Source organism: Hyla sarda, chromosome 6 (assembly GCF_029499605.1).
Source record: "Hyla sarda isolate aHylSar1 chromosome 6, aHylSar1.hap1, whole genome shotgun sequence".
In the NCBI taxonomy this organism is placed as follows: Eukaryota; Metazoa; Chordata; class Amphibia; order Anura; family Hylidae; genus Hyla; species Hyla sarda.
The window spans coordinates 35576605-35598552 of record NC_079194.1 but is presented as its reverse complement, the minus strand read 5'-3'; the positions used below and the strand labels follow the sequence as shown (position 1 = coordinate 35598552).

At 39.7% G+C, this 21948-nt stretch overlaps 1 protein-coding gene across 4 annotated transcripts in view; it reads right to left on the bottom strand.

The window, feature by feature from the left end:
* CAMSAP2 (calmodulin regulated spectrin associated protein family member 2) overlaps nt 1–7526 on the bottom strand; it is a 151634-nt gene extending 144108 nt beyond the window's left edge. For 2 of the 4 annotated variants that reach the window (XM_056523484.1, XM_056523486.1), the window contains exon 1: nt 7045–7526. In XM_056523484.1, coding sequence (XP_056379459.1) covers nt 7045–7186 — 142 coding nt within the window. In that variant the 5' untranslated portion in view covers nt 7187–7526. The remainder of the gene's footprint in view (nt 1–7044) is intronic. The other 2 variants (XM_056523485.1, XM_056523487.1) reach the window with 1 other exon arrangement.
* Nucleotides 7527–21948: the final 14422 nt, after the last annotated feature.

The window sequence follows — 21948 nt, the reverse complement described above, 5'->3', positions numbered from 1 at the left end:
TTAGGTAAAATTTCCTCCATCCCTGTACTGTTTTTCCCACTGGTTTCCTCTCTAATCTGTGACCCTGGTCTTGCCATACACACTTTCCCACAATCCCCCTTGCTTGTATACACAGTAGATCAGTGTCTCCCAACCAGGCTGCCTCTGGCTGTTGCAAAACTACAACTCCCAGCATGCCCGGACAGCCAAAGGCTGTCCGGGCATGCTGGGAGTTGTAGTTCTGCAACAGCCAGAGGCACCCTGGTTGGAGAAAACTGCAGTAGAGACTAACCAGCAAGGAAATTTCGACATGTGAACATAGCCTAATAGTCAAGAGAGAAAAAGGCGTTCTCAAGCCCCTAAAGTGCTGAGAGCTTTAAAGGGGTACTTTTCTTTTTTTTTTTTAATGAACTGGTGCCAGAAAGTTAAACAGATTTTTAAATTACTTCTATTTAAAAATCTTAATCCTTTCAGTACTTATTAGCTGCTGTATAATACAGAGGAAATTATTTTCTTTTTGTATAGTCCACAGTGCTCTCTGCTGACACCTCTGTCCGTGTCAGGAACTGTCCAGAGCAGCATAGGTTTACTATGGGGATTTTCTCCTTCTCTAGACAGTTCCTGATACGGGCATCGGGTGTCAGCAGCGAGCACTGTGGACAAGACAAAAACAGAATTTCCTCTGTAGCATACAGCTGCTAATAAGTACTGGAAGGGTAAAGAATTTTTAATAGAAGTAATTTACAAACCTGTTTAACTTTCCGGCACCAGTTGATTTAAAAAAAAGTTTTCCACCTTAGTACTCCTTTAACACCTACTTGCTCCCCCTTCCATTCTTGTCCTTGCTTGATTGACAGTCAAGTGGAAGCCGAGCCCTGTTTAAAAATATATAACACCTCCGCACATTGCCTTGCGCAGAAACAAGATTAGAAAATCAGGCTGGACTGTCAATCAATCGAGACGTGGATGAGAGGGGGAGTGAAAAGACGTGACAACCCTCAGCACATTAGTGTCTTGGGAACTCCTCTTTTGCACCAGGAAAGAAGAGTATTTTTGTATGTTGTGGGAGCACAGACAGATATATAAAAAGTACGATGTGTCTCCTTGCTCAAATAACTGTTTGTGTTTCCATAACATAGAAAAAAATGCTTTTATTCCCTAATGCAAAGAGTCAAGGAGGCGTTCCCAAGAGTGATGTGCGGAGGGCTGAAACATCTCCTGGCTCCACCTCCCATCCCTGTCCCTGCTTGATTGACAGTCAGCTGGAAGCCGTGCCCAGTTTTCAAATCTTGCATACAGATTGAGCACAGGTGTAATATTTTGAAACAGGGCTTGGCTTCCAGCTGTCAATCAAGCAAGGACAGAAATGTCAGGGGTGCAAGGAGGCATTCCAGGCATAGGAATGCCTCTTTACACCAGAAAAAAATGTAAAATAAATTCTTATGGGAGCACAAACAGATATATATAAGGTGCCATGTGTCTCCTTGTCCTAACAGGTTCGGCAGTGTGAAAGGTGAATAGCAGCAGACAATGTATGATGATTGTACCCTTTAGGTCATTATTTTATTTATTTATTTATTTTTACCAAAACCAGGAGTGGGACCGACACAGAGAGAAAAAATACATATAAAATAGAAGAAAAAATGTGTAAATTAAATAAAAAAATAAAATAAAATTTTTGAAATTTTTCCTTTTTTGGTGTAAAAAAACTGAGCAAATACCATGTGGGAACCAAGCCTCCTGCTCACTCTCTCTAGGTACTATGGATTAGTCTCCTATCAACATCACTTTACCTCTAACCTGCTGCTCTGATTTATCACATTTACCATGAATCTTTATGAAGAAAAGAAGGATGTAAGACCCTGAAGTGATCGCAACACAATTGCATGATTAGGGGGGCTGAGAACTTCATTGGCTGATGGGTTGCCATGGTAGCCTGATACTTATAATGGCCCCAAGGCATGCCATGTGCTTCTACCATAGGCATAGCCTGATAGACTGCCTGTCAGTGTAACACCGAACATCAGCAGTGATCAAAGGAACGTCCCATTGGGGGGGGGGACGGACCAAAATGAATAAAAAATTTTAATTAGGTTCAATAACAGTTTAAAAAACAAAAACAGTTTAAAAATACTTAAAAAAAATAAAAATAAAAGTTATTTTTTTAAACTAGTTAACCAAAGAGAAGAAATACACATGTTGTTATGGCCATGATTGTAATAAACTGTAGAATAAAAAACACAAAAATAATAGGAAAAATAAAAATAAAAAAAACAGGTTAAGTTATTTTATGTAAATTAAACAATGCCATTAAAAAATACACCTTGTACAGCCCAAAATAAATCCATTATATAGCTTCATCAATTAAAAACAAAAAAATAGCAAAAACAAGAAAACAAAACAAAACATGTGGCTATTGGAACGCAACGATAAAGAAAAGCACATTGCTTGGTCCTAAGGCGGTTATCCCAAGATTAAAACCTATCCCCTACCCCTAGATCAGTGTTTCCCAAACAGCATGCCTCCAGCTGTTGCAAAACTACAACTCCAAGCATGCCCGGACAGCCAAAGGCTGCAACAGCCGGAGGTAAAATGGTTTTCTTATGATCCTAGTGGCGGATTCTCTGTGAGTGTGATTTTTAGTTGCAGATTTTCCACAGACCCATTGAAGTCAATGGTAGCAAAATCAGCTGCAGATTTTCTGCAGCAAAACACACCAGTATGAATGGAACCTTAATGTAGGGACGATCCCACAACATAGGAAACAGAATTCCTAGAATGAGCTTTATTTCCTGACTTCTCTCCGCGTCCTCCGCAGACACCCAGACCGGATTTATAAGCTCTGAATCTATAATCCTATTAAATCCTCGTAAACTCAACTTGTGGCTTTAAAATAAAACAATGACGTTCTTAAAGGGGAACTCCCCTGGAAAACATTTTTTTTAAATCAACTGGTGCAAGAAAATTAAACAGATTTGTAAAATTACTAAAATTAAAATTATCAAAAATCTTAATCCTTCCAGTACTTATCAGCTGCTATTTGCGCCACAGGAAGTTCTTTTCTTCTTGAATTTCCTTTCAGTCTGACCACAGTGCTCTCTGCTGACACCTCTGTCCATGTCAGGAACTGTCCAGAGCAGGAGAGGTTTGCCATGGGGATTTGCTCCTATTCTGAACAGTTCCTAAAATGGACAGAGGTGTCAGCAGAGAGCACTGTGGTCAGACAGAAAGGGAATTCAAGAAGAAAAGAACTTCCTCTGGAACATCCAGCAGCTGATAAGTACTGGAAGGGTTAAGATTTTTAAATAGAAGTCATTTACAAATCTGTTTAACTTTCTGGCACCAGTTGAAAAAATATTTCCTAGTGGAGTACCCCTTTAAAGAGTGCGGCCCAAAGGAAGAGTCCAGGAGGATTCCCATCCATCTTCAGCACGCTGTAAGGTGCGGGTGTAGTCTGCCCTCCGCTGGATTCCCCTATATACATTACCCCGGGGTGAATGGGATTGGATTACACAAGCATTCCTGTGATGTTTACAGCTTTACGGAGGCGAAAGAAACCATCAAAGCTGCAAACGATGAAACACCTTAACACGTGCAATATGGTATGCAAAGGGTGGGTGTGTGTGTGTGTATATATATATGTATATATGTATATATATATATATATATATATATATATATATATATATATACACACACACACACACACACACACACACACACACATATACATATTATATATATATATATTTTTTTATCAACTGGTGCCAGAAAGTTAAACAGATTTGTAAATTACTTCTATGAAAAAATCTTTATCCTTCCAGTACTTATCAGCTGCTGTATGCTACAGAGGAAATTCTTTGTTTTTTTAATTTCTTTTTTGTCTTGTCCACAGTGCTCTCTGCTGACACCTGATGCCCGTATCAGGAACTGTTTACTGTTTAACTTTCTGGCAGCTGTTCATTTAAAAAAAAAAAAAAAAAGTTTTCCACGGAATTACCCCATTAAAGGGGTTATCCAGGAATTTTTTATATATATACACACATATATATATATATATCAACTGGCTCCAGAAAGTTAAACAGATTTGTAAATTACTTCTATTAAAAAATCTTAATCCTTTCAGTACTTATGAGCTTCTGAAGTTAAGGTTGTTCTTTTCTGTCTAAGTGCTCTCTGATGACACGTGTCTTGGGAAGCGCCCAGTTTAGAAGAGGTTTGCTATGGGGATTTGCTTCTAAACTGGGCAGTTCCCGAGACAGGTGTCATCAGAGAGCACTTAGACAGAAAAGAACAACCTTAACTTCAGGAGCTCATAAGTACTGAAAGGATTAAGATTTTTTTTTAATAGAAGTCATTTACAAATCTGTTTAACTTTCTGGAGCCAGTTGATATATAAAAAAAAGTTTTTCCCTGGATAACCCCTTTAAGCCTTCCGCACCCTTTGGGTCTGTTCACATGGGGGGGGATTACCTGCAGAATGTCCGCAGCGTATTTTCTGCAGAAAATCCGCAGCAGATTTTGCTACCATTGACTTCAATGGGTCAGCAGAAAATCCGCAATAGAGACAAATTTGCTGATTTTCCTTCGGACCCATTGAAGTCAATGGTAGCAAAATCCGTCGTGGATTTTCCGCAGCAGATACTCTGCAAAAATTCCACAGGTAAGTACCCTTAGAGTAAATTCACACATACATAATTCGCAGAGGATTTTGTTACCTGTTTAAATTGATGGCTCGACAGCAAATCTCCATTAGTGGAGGAAATTCTGATTTACTATGGACCCATTGAAGTCAATGGCTAGAAATGTTTTTTCTGCAGATTACTTCCCCCCCCCCCCCCCTTCTTTATCTACTTGGGAGCCAGGAGACCATTGCTTTTGGGATCAGCGGAGGTTTCAGCAGTTGGACCCCCACCAGTCAGATACATGTCACCTATCTTGGGATAACCCCATCAAAGGGGTTGTCCATGATTAGGAAACCATAGCTGCTTTCTTCCCAAAACAGCGCCACACCTATCCTTAGGTTGAGTGTGGTATTAGAACACAGCTCCATTTACTTTTATGGAACTGAGCTGCAATACCACACATAACCTGAAGACCAGAGTGGCACTGTTTCTGAAAGATAGCAGAAATGTTTTTCTAATCCTGGATAACCCCTTTAAAGAACTGCAGCCGCGTCGCCGTGCATGACTTGTCTCGACCTCACATCCAGGTGGCTGATATTTTAATCCGCTACAAATTTTACCTATAGAAAATATAACAGAAAATCCGTCTAGGGTGAATACACAGAGTGAAATGTTGTTTAACAAAATTCTTGACCTAAATGACCAGTACAGCAAGTTGTGTCCAACCGTTGCGAAACTACAACTCCCAGCATGCCCGGACAGCCAACGGCTGTCCGGGCATGCTGGGAGTTGTAGTTTCGCAACAGCTGGAGGGCCACAGGTTGGAGCCCACTAAGATGAGCTGACCCTAATGAATAGGTTGTTGATACATTTAGTCTGGAATGGGATTCCTGACAGTTGTAGTTTCGCAACAGCTGGAGGGTCACAGGTTGGAGCCCACTAAGATGAGCTGACCCTAATGAATAGGTTGTTGATATATCTAGTGTGGAACGGGATTCTAAACTGTATTTAAAAAAAAAAAAAAGAAGAAACATTTTTTTTTAAGACAAAACTAAAAAAAAATTCCAAGTTTTTGCAACAGCTGGAGGCACTTGGTTGGAAACACTGCTCGATTGGAAGTTTTTTTTTTTTCGCCTTAAAAAAGTTTTTTTTTATTTATTTATTTAAATACAGTTCAGAATCCCATTTCAGACTAAAGTGTTTCCAAACCAGTGCCTCCAGCTGTTGCAAAAATTCTTCGGTTGTCTAGGCACGCTGGGAGTTGTAGTTTCGCAACAGCTGGAGGGCCACAGGTTGGAGCCCACTAAGATGAGCTGAATCTAATGAATAGGTTGTTAAAACATTTAGTCTGGAATGGGATTCTAAACTGTATTTAAAAAAATAAATAAAAATAAAAACTTTTTTAAGACAAAACAAAAAAAAACAACTTCCAATCGAGCAGTGTTTCCAAACCAGTGCCTCCAGCTGTTGCAAAAACTTCTTCGGCTGTCCAGGCATGCTAGGAATTGTAGTTTCACAACAGCTGGAGGGCCACAGGTTGGAGCCCACTAACCTAATGAATAGCTTGTTGATACATTTAGTCTGGAATGGGATTCTTAATTTTATTTTTTTTTTAAATGTACGGTAATTAAATAATAGAAAAAGCTTTTTAAAGATTAAAAAAAAAAAATCTTCCAATAGAGCAGTGTTTCCAAACCAGTGCCTCCAGCTGTTGCAAAAACTTCTTCAGCTGTCCAGGCATGCTGGGAATTGTAGTTTCGCAACAGCTGGAGGGCCACAGGTTGGAGCCCACTAAGATGAGCTGAATCTAATGAATAGGTTGTTGATACATTTAGTCTGAAATGGGATCCTAAACTGTATTTTAAAAAAATAAATAAATAAAAACTTTTTTAAGACAAAAAAATAAAAATAACTTCCAATAGAGCAGTGTTTCCAAACCAGTACCTCCAGCTGTTGCAAAAACTTCTTCAGCTGTCCAGGCATGCTGGGAGTTGTAGTTTTGCAACATCTGGAGGGCCACAGGTTGGAGCCCAATAACCTAATGAATAGGTTGTTGATACATTTAGTCTGGAATGGGATTCTAAACTGTATTTATTAAACAAAAAAAAAAAAAAAAAAAGCTTTTAAAAGACAAAACAAAAACAAAAAAAATCTTCCAATAGAGCAGTGTTTCCAAACCAGTGGCTCCAGCTGTTGCAAAAACTTCTTCGGCTGTCCAGGCATGCTGGGAATTGTAGTTTCGCAACAGCTGGAGTGTCACAGGTTGGAGCCCACTAATGTGTGTTGAATCTAATGAATATGTCTGATACATTTAGTTTGGAATAGGATTATAAAAAAAAAACAACTTGTAGTTGTAGTTTAGAACAGCTGGAGGCCCCCTGGTTGGGAAACACCTCTATAGACCCATAACTCAATCAGCAAACTCCACCTTTCCACTTACCTGCGCCAAAGGCTTTGGCCACCAACCAGGCCAGGTTACTGGCCACCTTGGCCCTGTTGAAGTCATAGTGATCGAAGGGTTTGATGGCCGGCACGATGAAGGTCTTCTTCACCTCCGATCCACTTTCCGCTATATCCACCATGATTGATATCGGTCGGTTTCGCCTCTTACATGATTCGAAGCGTAAATCCGTATAACAGCGCGCCGTAAAGTAATAGATCCCGAACCATCACCGGATAGAGACGCCAATTCTGATCCGAGAATCCTTCCCCGTCCAATGGATACACGTGGATTATTTCATGTCACCGAATGGGAAACCGATAAAGTGTAAAAATATACGACCAGCAGAATCCGGATACAATGTATGTAAATGGAGATCACAATCCGGATACAATGTATCTAAAGGGAGATCACAATCCGGATACAATGTATCTAAAGGGAGATCACAATCCGGATACAATGTATCTAAAGGGAGATCACAATCCGGATACAATGTATCTAAATGGAGATCACAATCCGGATACAATGTATCTAAATGGAGATCACAACCCGGATACAATGTATCTAAAGGGAGATCACAATCCGGATACAATGTATCTAAATGGAGATCACAATCCTGATACAATGTATCTAAATGGAGATCACAATCCGGATACAATGTATCTAAATGGAGATCACAATCCGGATACAATGTATCTAAATGGAGATCACAACCCGGATACAATGTATCTAAAGGGAGATCACAATCCGGATACAATGTATCTAAATGGAGATCACAATCTGGATACAATGTATCTAAATGGAGCTCACAATCCGGATACAATGTATCTAAATGGAGATCACAATCCGGATACAATGTATCTAAATGGAGATCACAATCCGGATACAATGTATCTAAATGGAGAACCAATGTATTAACCCTTTAGTGTTCAGACTGGATCCCTAGTGATCAGATCCTGGCTGGGATCCAGTGGATCTGTAGGGATAAGATGTCATAGCAGGAGGGGGAATCCACCCGATCACCATTGGATCCTCAGGTCATGTGATCCGGTGGGCAGTAGATCCCCAGGTACACGCTGTGATTCATCCGCTCCATTCACTGACAGCTGCCTCCATTATACCGGGCTCCGTTATTCCTCCGGTGACACCGCCCGCTGCCGCCGCTGCTGAGATATAACGGGATGTCCAGGCCCGGCCAGCGGTGAAAAAATAATAAAATAGATAAAAACTGAATAGTGCTTTACGGTAATTTTGCCCCCCCTCCCCTCCTGTATCGCAGTCGCCGTCTGTCGCCCCCTCCTCTTCCCTCCCCCCCGTTTCCTCTCCTCCCCGCCCGCCGCCGATGCGGGTTTTCCTGCCGCACTGGATGGGAGACAGGATCGTCAGGAGAGCGCATGCGCAGGAGGGGAGTACGCAAGCGCAGCCAGAGACAAATTGGTCGCTTCCACGCATGCGCGGCATGGCCAGTGCTGGGTAGCGGATCCTGGGATGTGAGGAATAGAAGAGATTGACAAGAGCTTATTATATTGTAGGTATTTGTGAAGGCGGATAATATCTGTAATATCTGTAATAGATGGGATCTACATTACACCAATAAATATATACACTCAGAAAAGAGCATATAGTCCACCTTTACTTCCTTTTATTATTACCCTAGAATAGTTATATGTTTATCCTGGTCAAGTTTACTGTGAATTTACCAACCACATCCATCTATCTATCTCATATCTATCTATCTCATATCTATCTATCTATCTCATATCTATCTATCTCATATCTATCTATCTCATATCTATCTATCTCATATCTATCTCTCATATCTATCTATCTATCTCATATCTATCTATCTATCTATCTCATATCTATCTATCTCATATCTATCTATCTATCTCATATCTATCTATCTCATATCTATCTATCTCATATCTATCTATCTCATATCTATCTATCTCATATCCATCTATCTATCTCATATCTATCTATCTATCTATCTATCTCATATCTATCTATCTCATATCTATCTATCTATCTCATATCTATCTATCTCATATCTATCTATCTCATATCTATCATCTATCTATCTATCTATCTCATATCTATCTATCTCATATCTATCTATCTATCTATCTCATATCTATCTATCATCTATCTATCTATCTATCTCATATCTATCTATCTATCTCATATCTATCTATCTCATATCTATCTATCTATCTCATATCTATCTATCTCATATCTATCTATCTATCTCATATCTATCTATCTATCTATATATCTATCCATCTATCTATCTATCTCATATCTATCTATTTATCTATCCAGCTATCTATATATCTCATATCTATCTATCTATATATCTCATATCTATCTATCTCATATCTATCTATCTATCTATCTATATATCTCATATCTATATCTATCTTATATCTATCTCATATCTATCTATCTATCTATCTATCTCATATCTATCTATCTGTCTATCTATCTCATATCTACAGTGGGAATCAAAAGTTTGGGCACCCCAGGTAAAAATTTGTATTAATGTGCATAAAGAAGCCAAGGAAAGATGGAAAAATCTCCAAAAGGCATCAAATTACAGATTAGACATTCTTATAATATGTCAACAAAAGTTAGATTTTATTTCCATCATTTACACTTTCAAAATAACAGAAAACAACAAAAAAATGGTGTCTGCAAGAGTTTGGGCACCCTGCAGAATTAATATCTTGTACTGCCCCCTTTGGCAAGTATCACAGCTTGTAAACGCTTTTTGTAGCCAGCCAAGAGTCTTTCAATTCTTGTTTGAGGTATCTTTGCCCATTCTTCCTTACAAAAGTCTTCCACTTCTTTGAGATTTCTGGGCTGTCTGTCACGCACTGCTCTTTTAAGGTCTATCCATAGATTTTCAATTATGTTGAGGTCAGGAAATTGTGAAGGCCATGGCAAAACCTTCAGTTTACGCCTCTTGATGTAATCCCCCGTGGATTTCGAGGTGTGTTTAGGATAATTATCCATTTGTAGAAGCCATCCTCTCTTTAACTTCAGCTTTTTCACAGATGGCATCAAGTTAGCATCCAAAATTTGCTGAAATTTTATTGAATCCATTTTTCCTAATGCTCGTGAGATGTTCCCTGTGCCACTGGCTGCAATACAACCCCAAAGCATGATTGATCCACCCCCATGCTTAACAGTTGGACAGAGGTTCTTTTCATAAAATTCTGTTCCCCTTCTTCTCCAAACGTACCTTTGCTCATTCCTGCCAAAAAGTTAAATTTTAACCTCATCGGTCCACAGAACTTGTTTCTAAAATGCATCAGGCTTGTCTATATGTTCATTTGCAAAGTTCAAACGCTGATTTTTGTGGTGAGGACGTAGAAGAGGTTTTCTTCTGATGACTCTTCCATGAAGACCATATTTGTACAAGTATCTCTTTATAGTGGAATAGTGTACCACAACTCCAGTGTCTGCCAGATCTTTCTGGAGGGATTGTGCAGTCAAACGTGGGTTTTGAATTGTTTTTCTCACAATCCTGCGAGCTGTTCTGTCCGATATTTTTCTTGGTCTTCCAGATCTTGCTTTAACTTCCACTGTTCCTGATGACTGCCATTTCTTAATTACATTCCGAACAGAGGATATTGACATCTGAAAATGTTTTGCTATCTTCTTATAGCCTTCTCCAGCTTTGTGAGCATCAACTATTTTCAGTTTCAGATTTCTAGACAACTGCTTAGAAGAACCCATGGTGCTGATTGTTGGGGCAAGGTCAGATGAGTCTGGGCATTTAAAACCTTTGAGATTGACATCACCTGGTCTTCCCAGATGATGACTGAGAACAATCCATGACACTGGCAGGTCTCAGCTTTACAAAGGGGGCAGTGCATGCTATAAATTCTGCAGGGTGCCCAAACTTTTGCAGACGCCATTTTTTTGTTTTCTGTTATTTTGAAAGTGTAAATGATGGAAATAAAATCTAACTTTTGTTGACATATTATAAGAATGTCTAATCTGTAATTTGATGCCTTTTGGAGATTTTTCCATCTTTCCTTGTCTTCTTTATGCACATTAATACAAATTTTTACCTGGGGTGCCCAAACTTTTGATCCCCACTGTATCTCATATTTATCTATCTATCTATCTTTCTCATATCTATCTATCTCATATCTATCTATCTCATATCTAACCCGCCGACAAAGGCGGATCAGTTGTGGTCATGGACCGGTCCAAATATCTAGCAGAAGTTAATCGCCAGTTAAGTAATGTTGATATTTATACAGAATTACATGCTGATCCTAAGATTCATATTGCACGTAAGATCAAAGATTGCTTGTCAACTGCTTTTGAACAGGGACTGATTGGCAAACCCCTATTGGATTTTCTCACCATAACACACCCAATGACTCCGTTATTATATGTACTCCCAAAAATCCACAAATCTTCGGTGGATCCCCCAGGAAGACCTATAGTCTCCGGGAGGGGATCAATAACTAGTAACATCTCCATCTTTTTGGATCAGGTGCTGAGACCGTATACATCTCGATCCAAATCCTACATTCGCGATACGGCAGATTTCCTCAATAGGATTGAGTCAATCAGTATACCCCCCCCAATACCATTCTGGTGTCTTTGGATGTGACATCACTGTACACCTCCATCCCCCATCAAGCGGGGTTGGAGGCAGTACAGAATGCAATTATGTCTAATTTCTCTACAGAAAAATGTTGTTTTATTTTACAACTATTGGATATTGTGTTAAAAAAAAAATTACTTTATGTTTAATGACAAGTTCTATCTTCAGATCTCCGGGACCGCCATGGGCACGAATGTGGCGCCCACGTACGCCAACGTGTTCATGGCGGCCCTGGAGGAAACGTTCGTCTATGTGAGCCACCACTCCAGCAATTTGCTGGGGTGGTGGCGTTACATTGACGATATTTTTTTTTGATATGGACAAATACGGAACAGACACTTTTTGATTTTGTATCCTATTTGAATAATATGAACGCCCACATCAGGTTTACCCTTACACATTCAAAAACATCGGTACAGTTTTTAGTGATTATTCAAAATTACTGTTTGGTGACAGATCTGCAGGGGTTTTACAGACCTCCAAATCTGCAAGATAAATTAGTGAAGACAGATGCCTCTACAGACACAAAAGCACGAACAGGGCATGTATTTGTCAGTATAAAGGGTTAATTTCCTTGTCGCTCATGTGTGAGCTGCCCTCTGATGGAGAAAGGTCCAAGCTTTCAACATCCCTTGACTGGCAGAGTGTACAATATAAAATTCTATCTCACTTGTACAGTGGTCCCTCAAGTTACAATATGAAATGGTTCTGGGAAGACCATTGTATGTTGAAACCATTGTATGTTGAGACCAGAACTCTATGGAAACCTGGTAATTGGTTCTGAAGGCACCAAAATGTCATCCAAAAATAGAAAAGAATGAGGATTAAAGAAAAATAAGTAGATAACTAATATAGATAAAGCAAATCCTTACATATAAAAGTAGGAAAGATCTGCTGGGAGCTGTAAATCACGGTCTATGTCAGTGTTTCCCAAACAGGGAGCCTCCAGCTGTTGCAAAACTACAACTCCCAGCATGCCGGGAGTTGTAGTTTTGCAACAGCTGGGGCCACCCTTCTTGGGAAACACTGGTCTATGTAGAGGACAGGAGCTTCATCGGGGTCCTGTACAGAACACACAATGTCCTAAAAAAGTATTGGAGTCACCCTCACCTGGTGTCCAAAGGAGCAGCTAACCCTGATAGAGGTAAAAGTGTACAGAACATGTAATACCAGACACCAGTCAGTGCATACGCTTCAGTAATACAGGGGTTTTACCAGTGAAATGCCCATTTTGATTGGTCGGTTCTTCCAGCCATTGACATGTTTCACAGATCTGGACTGTAGGTAGCATTGTATGTTGAGTCTGGTTTCCAAGTTTCAAAGACCATTGTATGTTGAAACTGTTGTATGTTGAGGCCATTGTAAGTTGAGGGATCACTGTATATCAAGTTATGTAGTGTATGTACTCTCTTGCCCTTGCCAAAAATTGTATGTTGGAGAGACAACCCTAGAGTTCCGGACCCGCCTCAACCAACACGGGTATTCGATACGGAAAGCCCGTATGGATTTGCCTGTGTCCAAACATTGTGTTGAGGCGGGTCACACGGAACGGGACATTCGATTTGTACTGATTGACAGGGTCAGTGGTTTATACATGAACTGAATTCTTTACGCCCTATCGGCATGAACGTCGATTTTGTGGTAACCACTTCTATTTATCAAGCATGAAAAAATCTAGTTAAGAGTATACTAATTCTTTTAGGGAAATAAATTTTTAGAAAGATTTTTTAATAATAGTATATGATGGAAGCCCCTTTTTTTCTTGTGGGTTTGTCTTCTCCTTATAGGTATTTAGTGATAACTAGTGTATTCAAGATACAGTGGCCCCTCAAGTTACAATATTAATTGGTTCCGGGACGACCATTGTATGTTGAAACCATTGTATGTTGAGACCAGAACTCTATGGAAACCTGGTAATTGGTTCTAAAGGCACCAAAATGTCATCCAAAAATAGGGAAAAAGTGAGGACTAAAGAAAAATAAGTAGATAACGAATATAGATAAAGCAAATCCTTACATATAAAAGCAAGAAAGATCTGCTGGGAGCGGTAATCACTGTCTATGTCAGTGTTTTCCAAGCAGGGAGCCTCCAGCTGTTGCAAAACTACAACTCCCAGCATGCCCGGACAGCCTTTGGCTGTCCGGGCATGCTGGGAGTTGTAGTTTTGCAACAGCTGGGGCCACCCTGCTTGGGAAACACTGGTCTATGTAGAGGACAGTACACACAATGTCCCAAAAAAGTAACAGAGTCGCCCTGACCTGGTGTCCAAAGGAGCAGGTAACCCTGGTACAGGTAAAGTGTACAGAACATGTAATACCTCCCTGTACTGTAGGGGGCGCTACCAGACACCAGTCAGTGCATGCACTTCAGTAATACAGGGGTTTTACAAGTAAAATGCCCATTCTGATTGGTCGGTTCTTCCAGCCATTGACACGTTTCACAGATCTGGACTGTCCGTAACATTGTATGTTGAGTCTGGTTTCAACTTACGATGGTCCAGAAAAGACTATCATATGTTGAAACCATTGTATGTTGAGACCAGAACTCTATGGAAACCTGGTAATTGGTTCTAAAGGCACCAAAATGTCATCCAAAAATAGGGAAAAAGTGAGAATTAAAGAAAAATAAGTAGATAACTAACACAGATAAAGCAAATCCTTATATATAAAAGTAAGAAAGATCTGCTGGGAGTTGTAATCACTGTCTATGTCAGTGTTTTCCAAGCAGAGAGCCTCCAGCTGTTGCAAAACTACAACTCCCAGCATGCCCGGACAGCCTTTGGCTGTCCGGGCATGCTGTGAGTTGTAGTTTTGCAACAGCTGGGGCCACCCTGCTTGGGAAACTCTGGTCTATGTAGAGGACAGTACACACAATGTCCCAAAAAAGTAATAGAGTCGCCCTGACCTGGTGTCCAAAGGAGCAGGTAACCCTGGTACAGGTAATGTGTACAGAACATGTAATACCTCCCTGTACTATAGGGGGCGCTACCAGACACCAGTCAGTGCATGCACTTCAGTAATACAGGGGTTTTACAAGTAAAATGCCCATTCTGATTGGTCGGTTCTTCCAGCCATTGACACGTTTCACAGATCTGGACTGTCCGTAACATTGTATGTTGAGTCTGGTTTCAACTTACAATGGTCCAGAAAAGACTATCATATGTTGAAACTATTGTATGTTGAGGCCATTGTAAGTTGAGGGATCACTGTATTATGTGATGCTAAATACTGATACAAATATTTTTTTTTCTCTTGCAGATCTGGAGCGGAGGATGAGTGGGAGCAAAAAAAAAAAAAAAAAAAAGGACAAACAGAACATAAAGAACATATGTCTGATTTATATTAATCTTACAATATATCATATTTCATATACAAGTATGTCTCTTGTGTCATTTTTATGCATGTCTGTTTTTTCTAAACACTAATTTTTTACACAATTTTCTGTATTTTTTTATTTTATTTACAGTCCTCATATTTTGACACACCACATATTTGTTTCACTTTTTACACCACATTACATCACTTGTGTGAGGACACAGTATTTTTCTTTTCTTTTTCTTTTTCCTGTTTTTTCTCTTTTTCTCTTCTTTCTCCCTTTTTCTTTCCTTTCTTTTCTCTGTTTGTCTCTTCTTTTTCTTTCTTCTCACCTTTGATAGGACTTTGTTCACACACACTAATTACACGTATCACATTAGGTACTAATTCACATTCACGAACACACTCACGTGCGTTTTCTTTCCTTTTTCGCACACACGCAAATCAGCCACAACACACTAGGTACTCATTCACACTCACCTTCACTCAAATGCCACTTTAGTTACTAATTATTAGTGTTGAGCGCCATAGGCCATATTCGAATTCGCGATATTTCGCGAATATATGGACGAATGTTCGTCATATATTCGCTACATTCGCGTATTCGTAATATTCACGTTTTATTTTCGCACATGCGAGAATTCGCATATGCGAAAATTAGCATATGCGGAAATTAGCATATACAATAGTTAGCATATGCGAAAATTCGTACGCCAGTCTCACACAGTAGTATTAGAGCCTTCTTTACACCACACAAGCTGGAAGCAGAGAGGGGTGATCAGTGTGATGTGTACTGTGAAAAAAAAAAAATAATAAAATAAAAGAATATTCGTAATTACGAATATATAGTGCAATATTCGCGAATAAAATTTGCATTGCGAATATTGGCCAACAACACTACTAATTATTAATACATTGTTTATACATTTACATCAGCGCGGCTTAGACCGTGATAAATGATACATACAATCCTATTGATATACTCTTTACACATAAGAACTCCATGATCGGGTGTAGCGCTAACTCACGCATGCGCGTGGTCGTACGTGTCTGCATCGGACTACACTGATGCGACCGCGATCACACGCGCGCAGTTGTGTGCACACACACGTCATGAAGCTCAGACATGTGACTGATCATGTGATCTAATGCCGATACACAGATTACTATTGAGGATGTAACGGCGTTTGACAACGCCAATACACATGCGAACAGGCTGGGAAGGTATGTTCCTCCACTCCCCCTCATTACCGCTCCTAAATAGTTTTTAATATGTACACCTGGGGCACTTTATTTATGCACTTTATATGTACACAATTATGGACATTTATCAACGGGTTTAGTCAGGTTTTCTTTACTATAATTGTCGCAAAATTGTCGCAACTGCGACTACACGATTTTTCGTGCGACATTTTGACTGGAAAGCGAGAAAAGCAAGTTTTCCTAAAATTTACTATGTAGTAATAATTTTAAAATGGACTACGGGTAGTCAGGTATTTATTAACTGCGACAGTCGCAACTGCGCAAAAAAAAAGTCGCAACAGCGTTAAAAATTGACTAAATTTACTCCAGCTCAAACATGGAGCAGAAAAAGCTACTACCAAAGAAAAAAAGGAAAAATTGCTTACGTGAAAGAAAATTATCAACAGGCTGAAAGCAGTTGATAAATACGTCACACATAAGCAAAAAAAAAGTAAGGAAAAAATTACTAAAAAAAAGAATACATAAGCAAACATTGATAAATGTCCCTCAATATTACTATGCACTAGAATATATGGTATTCTGATTGTTTAACACAGTATATTGACACACTAATGGCTTTTATATTTTCACTTTCTATGATGTTTTTATATGTTTATACTGATATTTTTATGTAATTGTTTTATTGAAATTTGTAATTGAACACCTGATAAAATGTAACACTGTTGAACACTACTTTATGCTTGAGAAAGACGGCGTGAGGCCATTGAAACGTCGCATTCACTGCTGACCATGGGTCAATAAACACTGCATTTGATTTGAAAACTTGGAGTGCTGTTGGAACCTTCTTTGCTTCGTATCTCATATCTATCTATCTATATAATATCTATCTCATATCTATCTATCTATCTCATATCTATCTCATCTATCTATCTCATATCTATCTCATCTATCTATCTCATATCTATCTATCTCATATCTATCTATCTCATATCTATCTCATCTATCTATCTCATATCTATCTATGTATCTATCTCATATATATCTATCTATACATCTCATATCTATCTCATCTATCTATCTATCTCATATCTATCTATCTATCCATCTCATATCTATCTATCTATCTCATATCTATCTATCTATCTCATATCTATCTCATCTCTATCTATCTATCCATCCATCTCATATCTATCTATCTATCTCATATCTATCTATCTCTCTCATATCTATCTATCTCATATCTATCTATCTATCTACCTATCTCATATCTATCTCATCTATCTATCTCATATCTATCTCATCTATCTATCTCATATCTATCTATCCATCCATCTCATATCTATCTATCTATCTATCTCATATCTATCTCATATCTATCTATCCATCTCATATGTATCTATCTCTCTCATATCTATATTTATCTATCTCACATCTATCTTATATCTATCTATCTCATATCTATATATCTATCTCATATCTATCTATCTCATATCTATATATCTCATATCTATCTCATCTATCTATCTCATATCTATATATATATATCTCTATCTCACATCTATCTATCTCATCTATCTATCTCACATCTATCTATCTCATATCTATATATCTATCTCATATCTATCTATCTCATATCTATATATCTCATATCTATCTCATCTATCTATCTCATATCTATATATATATATATCTCTATCTCATATCTATCTCATATCTATCTATCTATCTATCTCATATCTCTCTCTATCTCTTATCTATCTTATATTTATCTATCTCATATCTATCTATATATCTATCTATTCTATCTAATCTGCATTGATTTTACAGTGGAAACCACAGCACTAAATACCATACATAAAAACATCCCCCATAGTTGTAAGTAGGGTCCAGCAGTGCAGTTTTTCATTGACTTGGTTCCATAAAAATGTTCCTGGTCCTGTTTCCGGCACCAGTTCCAATGAATGAGCAAGACGGCCCTGGCTGAGGATCTCCAGAGAGGAGCCAACATGCCCGGTAATAAATCCATCCCGGTGGGTGGATCGCCTGGGCAGCAAAACAAAGACTTAGAAGTGGTGCCCAGAATATGAATTCTATTTAAAAGCATCTCATATCCTATTGGTATAATTGTGTGGCTAATACTATGCGTGGGGATTTACCACAAGCACAGAGTAGCAAAAAAGTGTTGCATAATTTTTTTTTTTTTCGTTATTAAGTTTATTGTTATTAAGCAGAATCATATACATATAATTACACATTTAATTACTAATATGACAACTGAATTCAGTGGAAAAATCTCCCCATCTGTGATCGTCTTATGTGATCGTCTTATTTTCACACGACACAACTTCTGTGATTGTGCTCAAATTCCGTTCTGCAAAGTTTGCTGCAGAATTCTTGCTTTTTTGTGGAATTTCAGCAGAATTTTTGTGTGCTCAAAACACAAAATTCTGCTGAAGTTTAAAGGGGTATTCCAGGATCTCTTTTATTTGACTATGCTACAGGGGCTGTAAAGTTAGTGTAGTTCATAATATTGTGTCTGTACCTGTGTGTGACGGTTTTCTCACAATTCTTCTGTGATTTTCGCCCTAATATTTATTTTTAACAGCATAGAAAAATGACTCAGGTTTCAGGTTTTCCCAGGTTGCACTGTGGCCGAGACATGACATCACTAGTCAGTTGATGAAAGGGCCTGCCTGCTTCAATGGGTGGAGCGACCGCTGGGTGGGAGAGAGTTCGTTCTGCAACTAATTGTATTTTAGCAACAACTGGAGGCACCCTGGTTAGAAAACACTGGTCTTTTGAATGGAAGACAGCTCATTTGCGTTTCAATGGGTGGGGTGGCTGATGTGTGGGAGGGAGAAAAGTGACCTCACACTTACAAACAAGGAAATATGGGACATATAGTTTGAGAGAATGAACTTCAACAGGAAATATCCAGTTCACAAAAAGATAGCCACAGTGTTCTGGTAATCTCACAACATAGCCATTTAACCCAAAGACAAGTGCGGATCCTTCCTAAGCATGTCCATTACTGTCTGCCAGGTACTAAAATCACCTTACATTTAAAGCCCTATTGACTTCAACTGGATTCTGCAAAAAGACATGGTGATGTTTTTGCAGAATTTCCGCAGCAGAAATTCTGCTGTGTGAATAGGACAGCGGAATCCCCATTCAATTTAATGTGCAGTAAATTTAGCAGAATTTTTAAGGGGAATTTTCTCCGGCAGAATTCCACATGGAAATTCCGTTGTGAGAACATAGCCTTAATAGGAAGGATACACATTCCCACTCTATTCTATGTCTGTAGGGCAGATGGAACCGAGGACTCGACTCAGTGTGTCTCCTCCATCTGTCTTATAAACCAGTGTTTTCCAACCAGGGTGCCTCCAGCTGTTGCAAAACTACAGCTCCCAGCATGTCCGGACAGCCGTTGGCTGTCCGGGCATGCTGGGAGTTGTAGTTTTGCAACAGCTGGGGCACCCTGGTTGGAAAACACCACCATAGACATCGGAGTGGCACAGCACATGCTTGACTGTCACTCCATGCAAAAGATCTTTCCATTAATGTACAGAGAAGAAAGGGGGGGGGGGGGGGGGTCAAGACTCTCATTTTAATGATCAGTGGGGGTCCCAACATTGGTCTCCAGCAATCATCAATTTATCCCTATCCAATGTCTATTGTGTGAAACCCCCATTTAAAGGGGTACTCCAGTGGAAAACTTTTTTTTTTATCAACTGGTGCCAGTAAATTAAACAGATCTGTAAATTACTTCTATAAAAAAAAAAAACAACTTAATCCTTCCAGTAATTATTAGCTGCTGAATACTACAGAGGAAATTCTTTTCTTTTTGGAACACAGAGCTCTCTGCTGACATCACGAGCACAGTGCTCTCTGCTGACCTCTGCTGTCCATTTTAGGTACTGTCCAGAGCAGCATATGTTTGCTATGGGGATTTTCTCCTACTCTGGACAGTTCTTAAAATGGACAGAGGTGTCAGCTGAGAGCACTGTGCTCGTGATGTCAGCAGAGAGCTCTGTGTTCCAAAAAGAAAAGAATTTCCTCTGTAGTATTCAGCAGCTAATAAGTACTGGAAGGATTAAACATTTTTAATAGAAGTAATTTACAAATCTGTTTAACTTTCTGGCACCAGTTGATTAAAAAAATATATATATATATTTTCCACCAGAGTACCGCTTTAAGGGCATTTCACCTATCCACAGGATATAGGATAATTAGCTGATCAGTGAGGGTCTACTGAGACCCCAACGGATCACAAGACTGGAGGCCAATGGGTTCTCGAACACTGTACCGTTCACTGTCTGTAGGTTTTCTGAACATTACAAAGTTCAGCACTCAGAAATGTTTGGTGGTCCCATGTACAGTAAATAGAGCAGCGGACGAGCATGCGCACGAGCATGCGCACTGCTGCTCTGTTCACTTTTGACCTCCATTTTCGTAAGAGGGAGGTACATAGCATAGTACATAGTACATAGCTTTTCCCGATTCCTGAAAAACCTACAGCTATGTACTCTGCTTTTCCCGATTCCTGAAAAACCTACAGTTATGTACTCAGCTTTTAACAATTCCTGATAAACCTACAGCTGACTACATAACTGTAGGTTTTGCAGGAATAGGGGAAAAGCTGAGAGCGTAGGTTTGTTTTGCAGGGATAGGGGAAAGCTGGGTACATGAGAGGATTAGGGTTTGTAAAGAAATGTGTCTAAACAGTGGAGCGGGACTGCACACACCTACGCTCCCATCAACCAATCACAGTATCTTTGCTGCCAGCCAATCACACACTGTCTGTGCTAGCAGGTCTGCCGAAGCTCTGCTGACTCAGCACTTTCATTTTTGTCTGAGGCATGAGAGAGTTTAGGTTGACAAAGCATTTGCCTGACGGAGGAGGCGGGACGCAGTTTCGGAGGAGGGAGGAGGCGGGATGCAGTTTCGGAGGAGGGAGGAGGCGGGACGCAGTTTCAGAGGAGGGAGGAGGCGGAATGCAGTTTCGGCGGAGGGAGGAGGCAGGATGCAGTTTCGGTGGAGGGAGGAGGCGGGATGCAGTTTCGGTGGAGGGAGGAGGCGGGACGCAGTTTTTGTTGAAGGATGAGGGAGGTACGGCTTAAAACTGACAGCGATTTGTCTGATGGAGGAGGCGGGACGCCGTTTTGACTGAAGGATGAGCGAGGTGCGGCTGACGGCTGATGCTGTCCTAAAATGGATACCGTACATGGGGAGTGATTTCCTCCATCTCTAGTCGGGGGTTGCCTTCTGCTGGACCACCAGGGCCCTAATGCCATAACATATATAAGAGCAGCGTTCCTTAACCTGCGGCTCTCCAGCTGTTGCAAAACTACAACTCCCATCCTGCCCTGACAGTCTTTGCCTTTCAGCTGTCAGGGCTTGATGGGATTATAGGTTTCGAACAGGTTTCCAGCTGAGGAACACAGACAGTGTATACATGTCCCACCCTATACATAGTGTTGAGCGTGAATATTCGAAATGCTAATTTTTACCGCGAATATCGGCACTTTGCAATTTTGCAAAGATTTAGAATAAAGCTATGTTCGTTATGACAAATATTCTTTTTGTTTATGCAAATTTTTTATGCAAATGTATGTGAATATCGGCACTTCCACACTGGACACTGATCCCTCGCTTCTTTTAGGTGAAATATATAATTGCGCATGCGCACTATGCGAATTTCATTACGAATTTTCACACGGAAAAAAAAAATTAACATAGCGAACATGCCAATTTCGC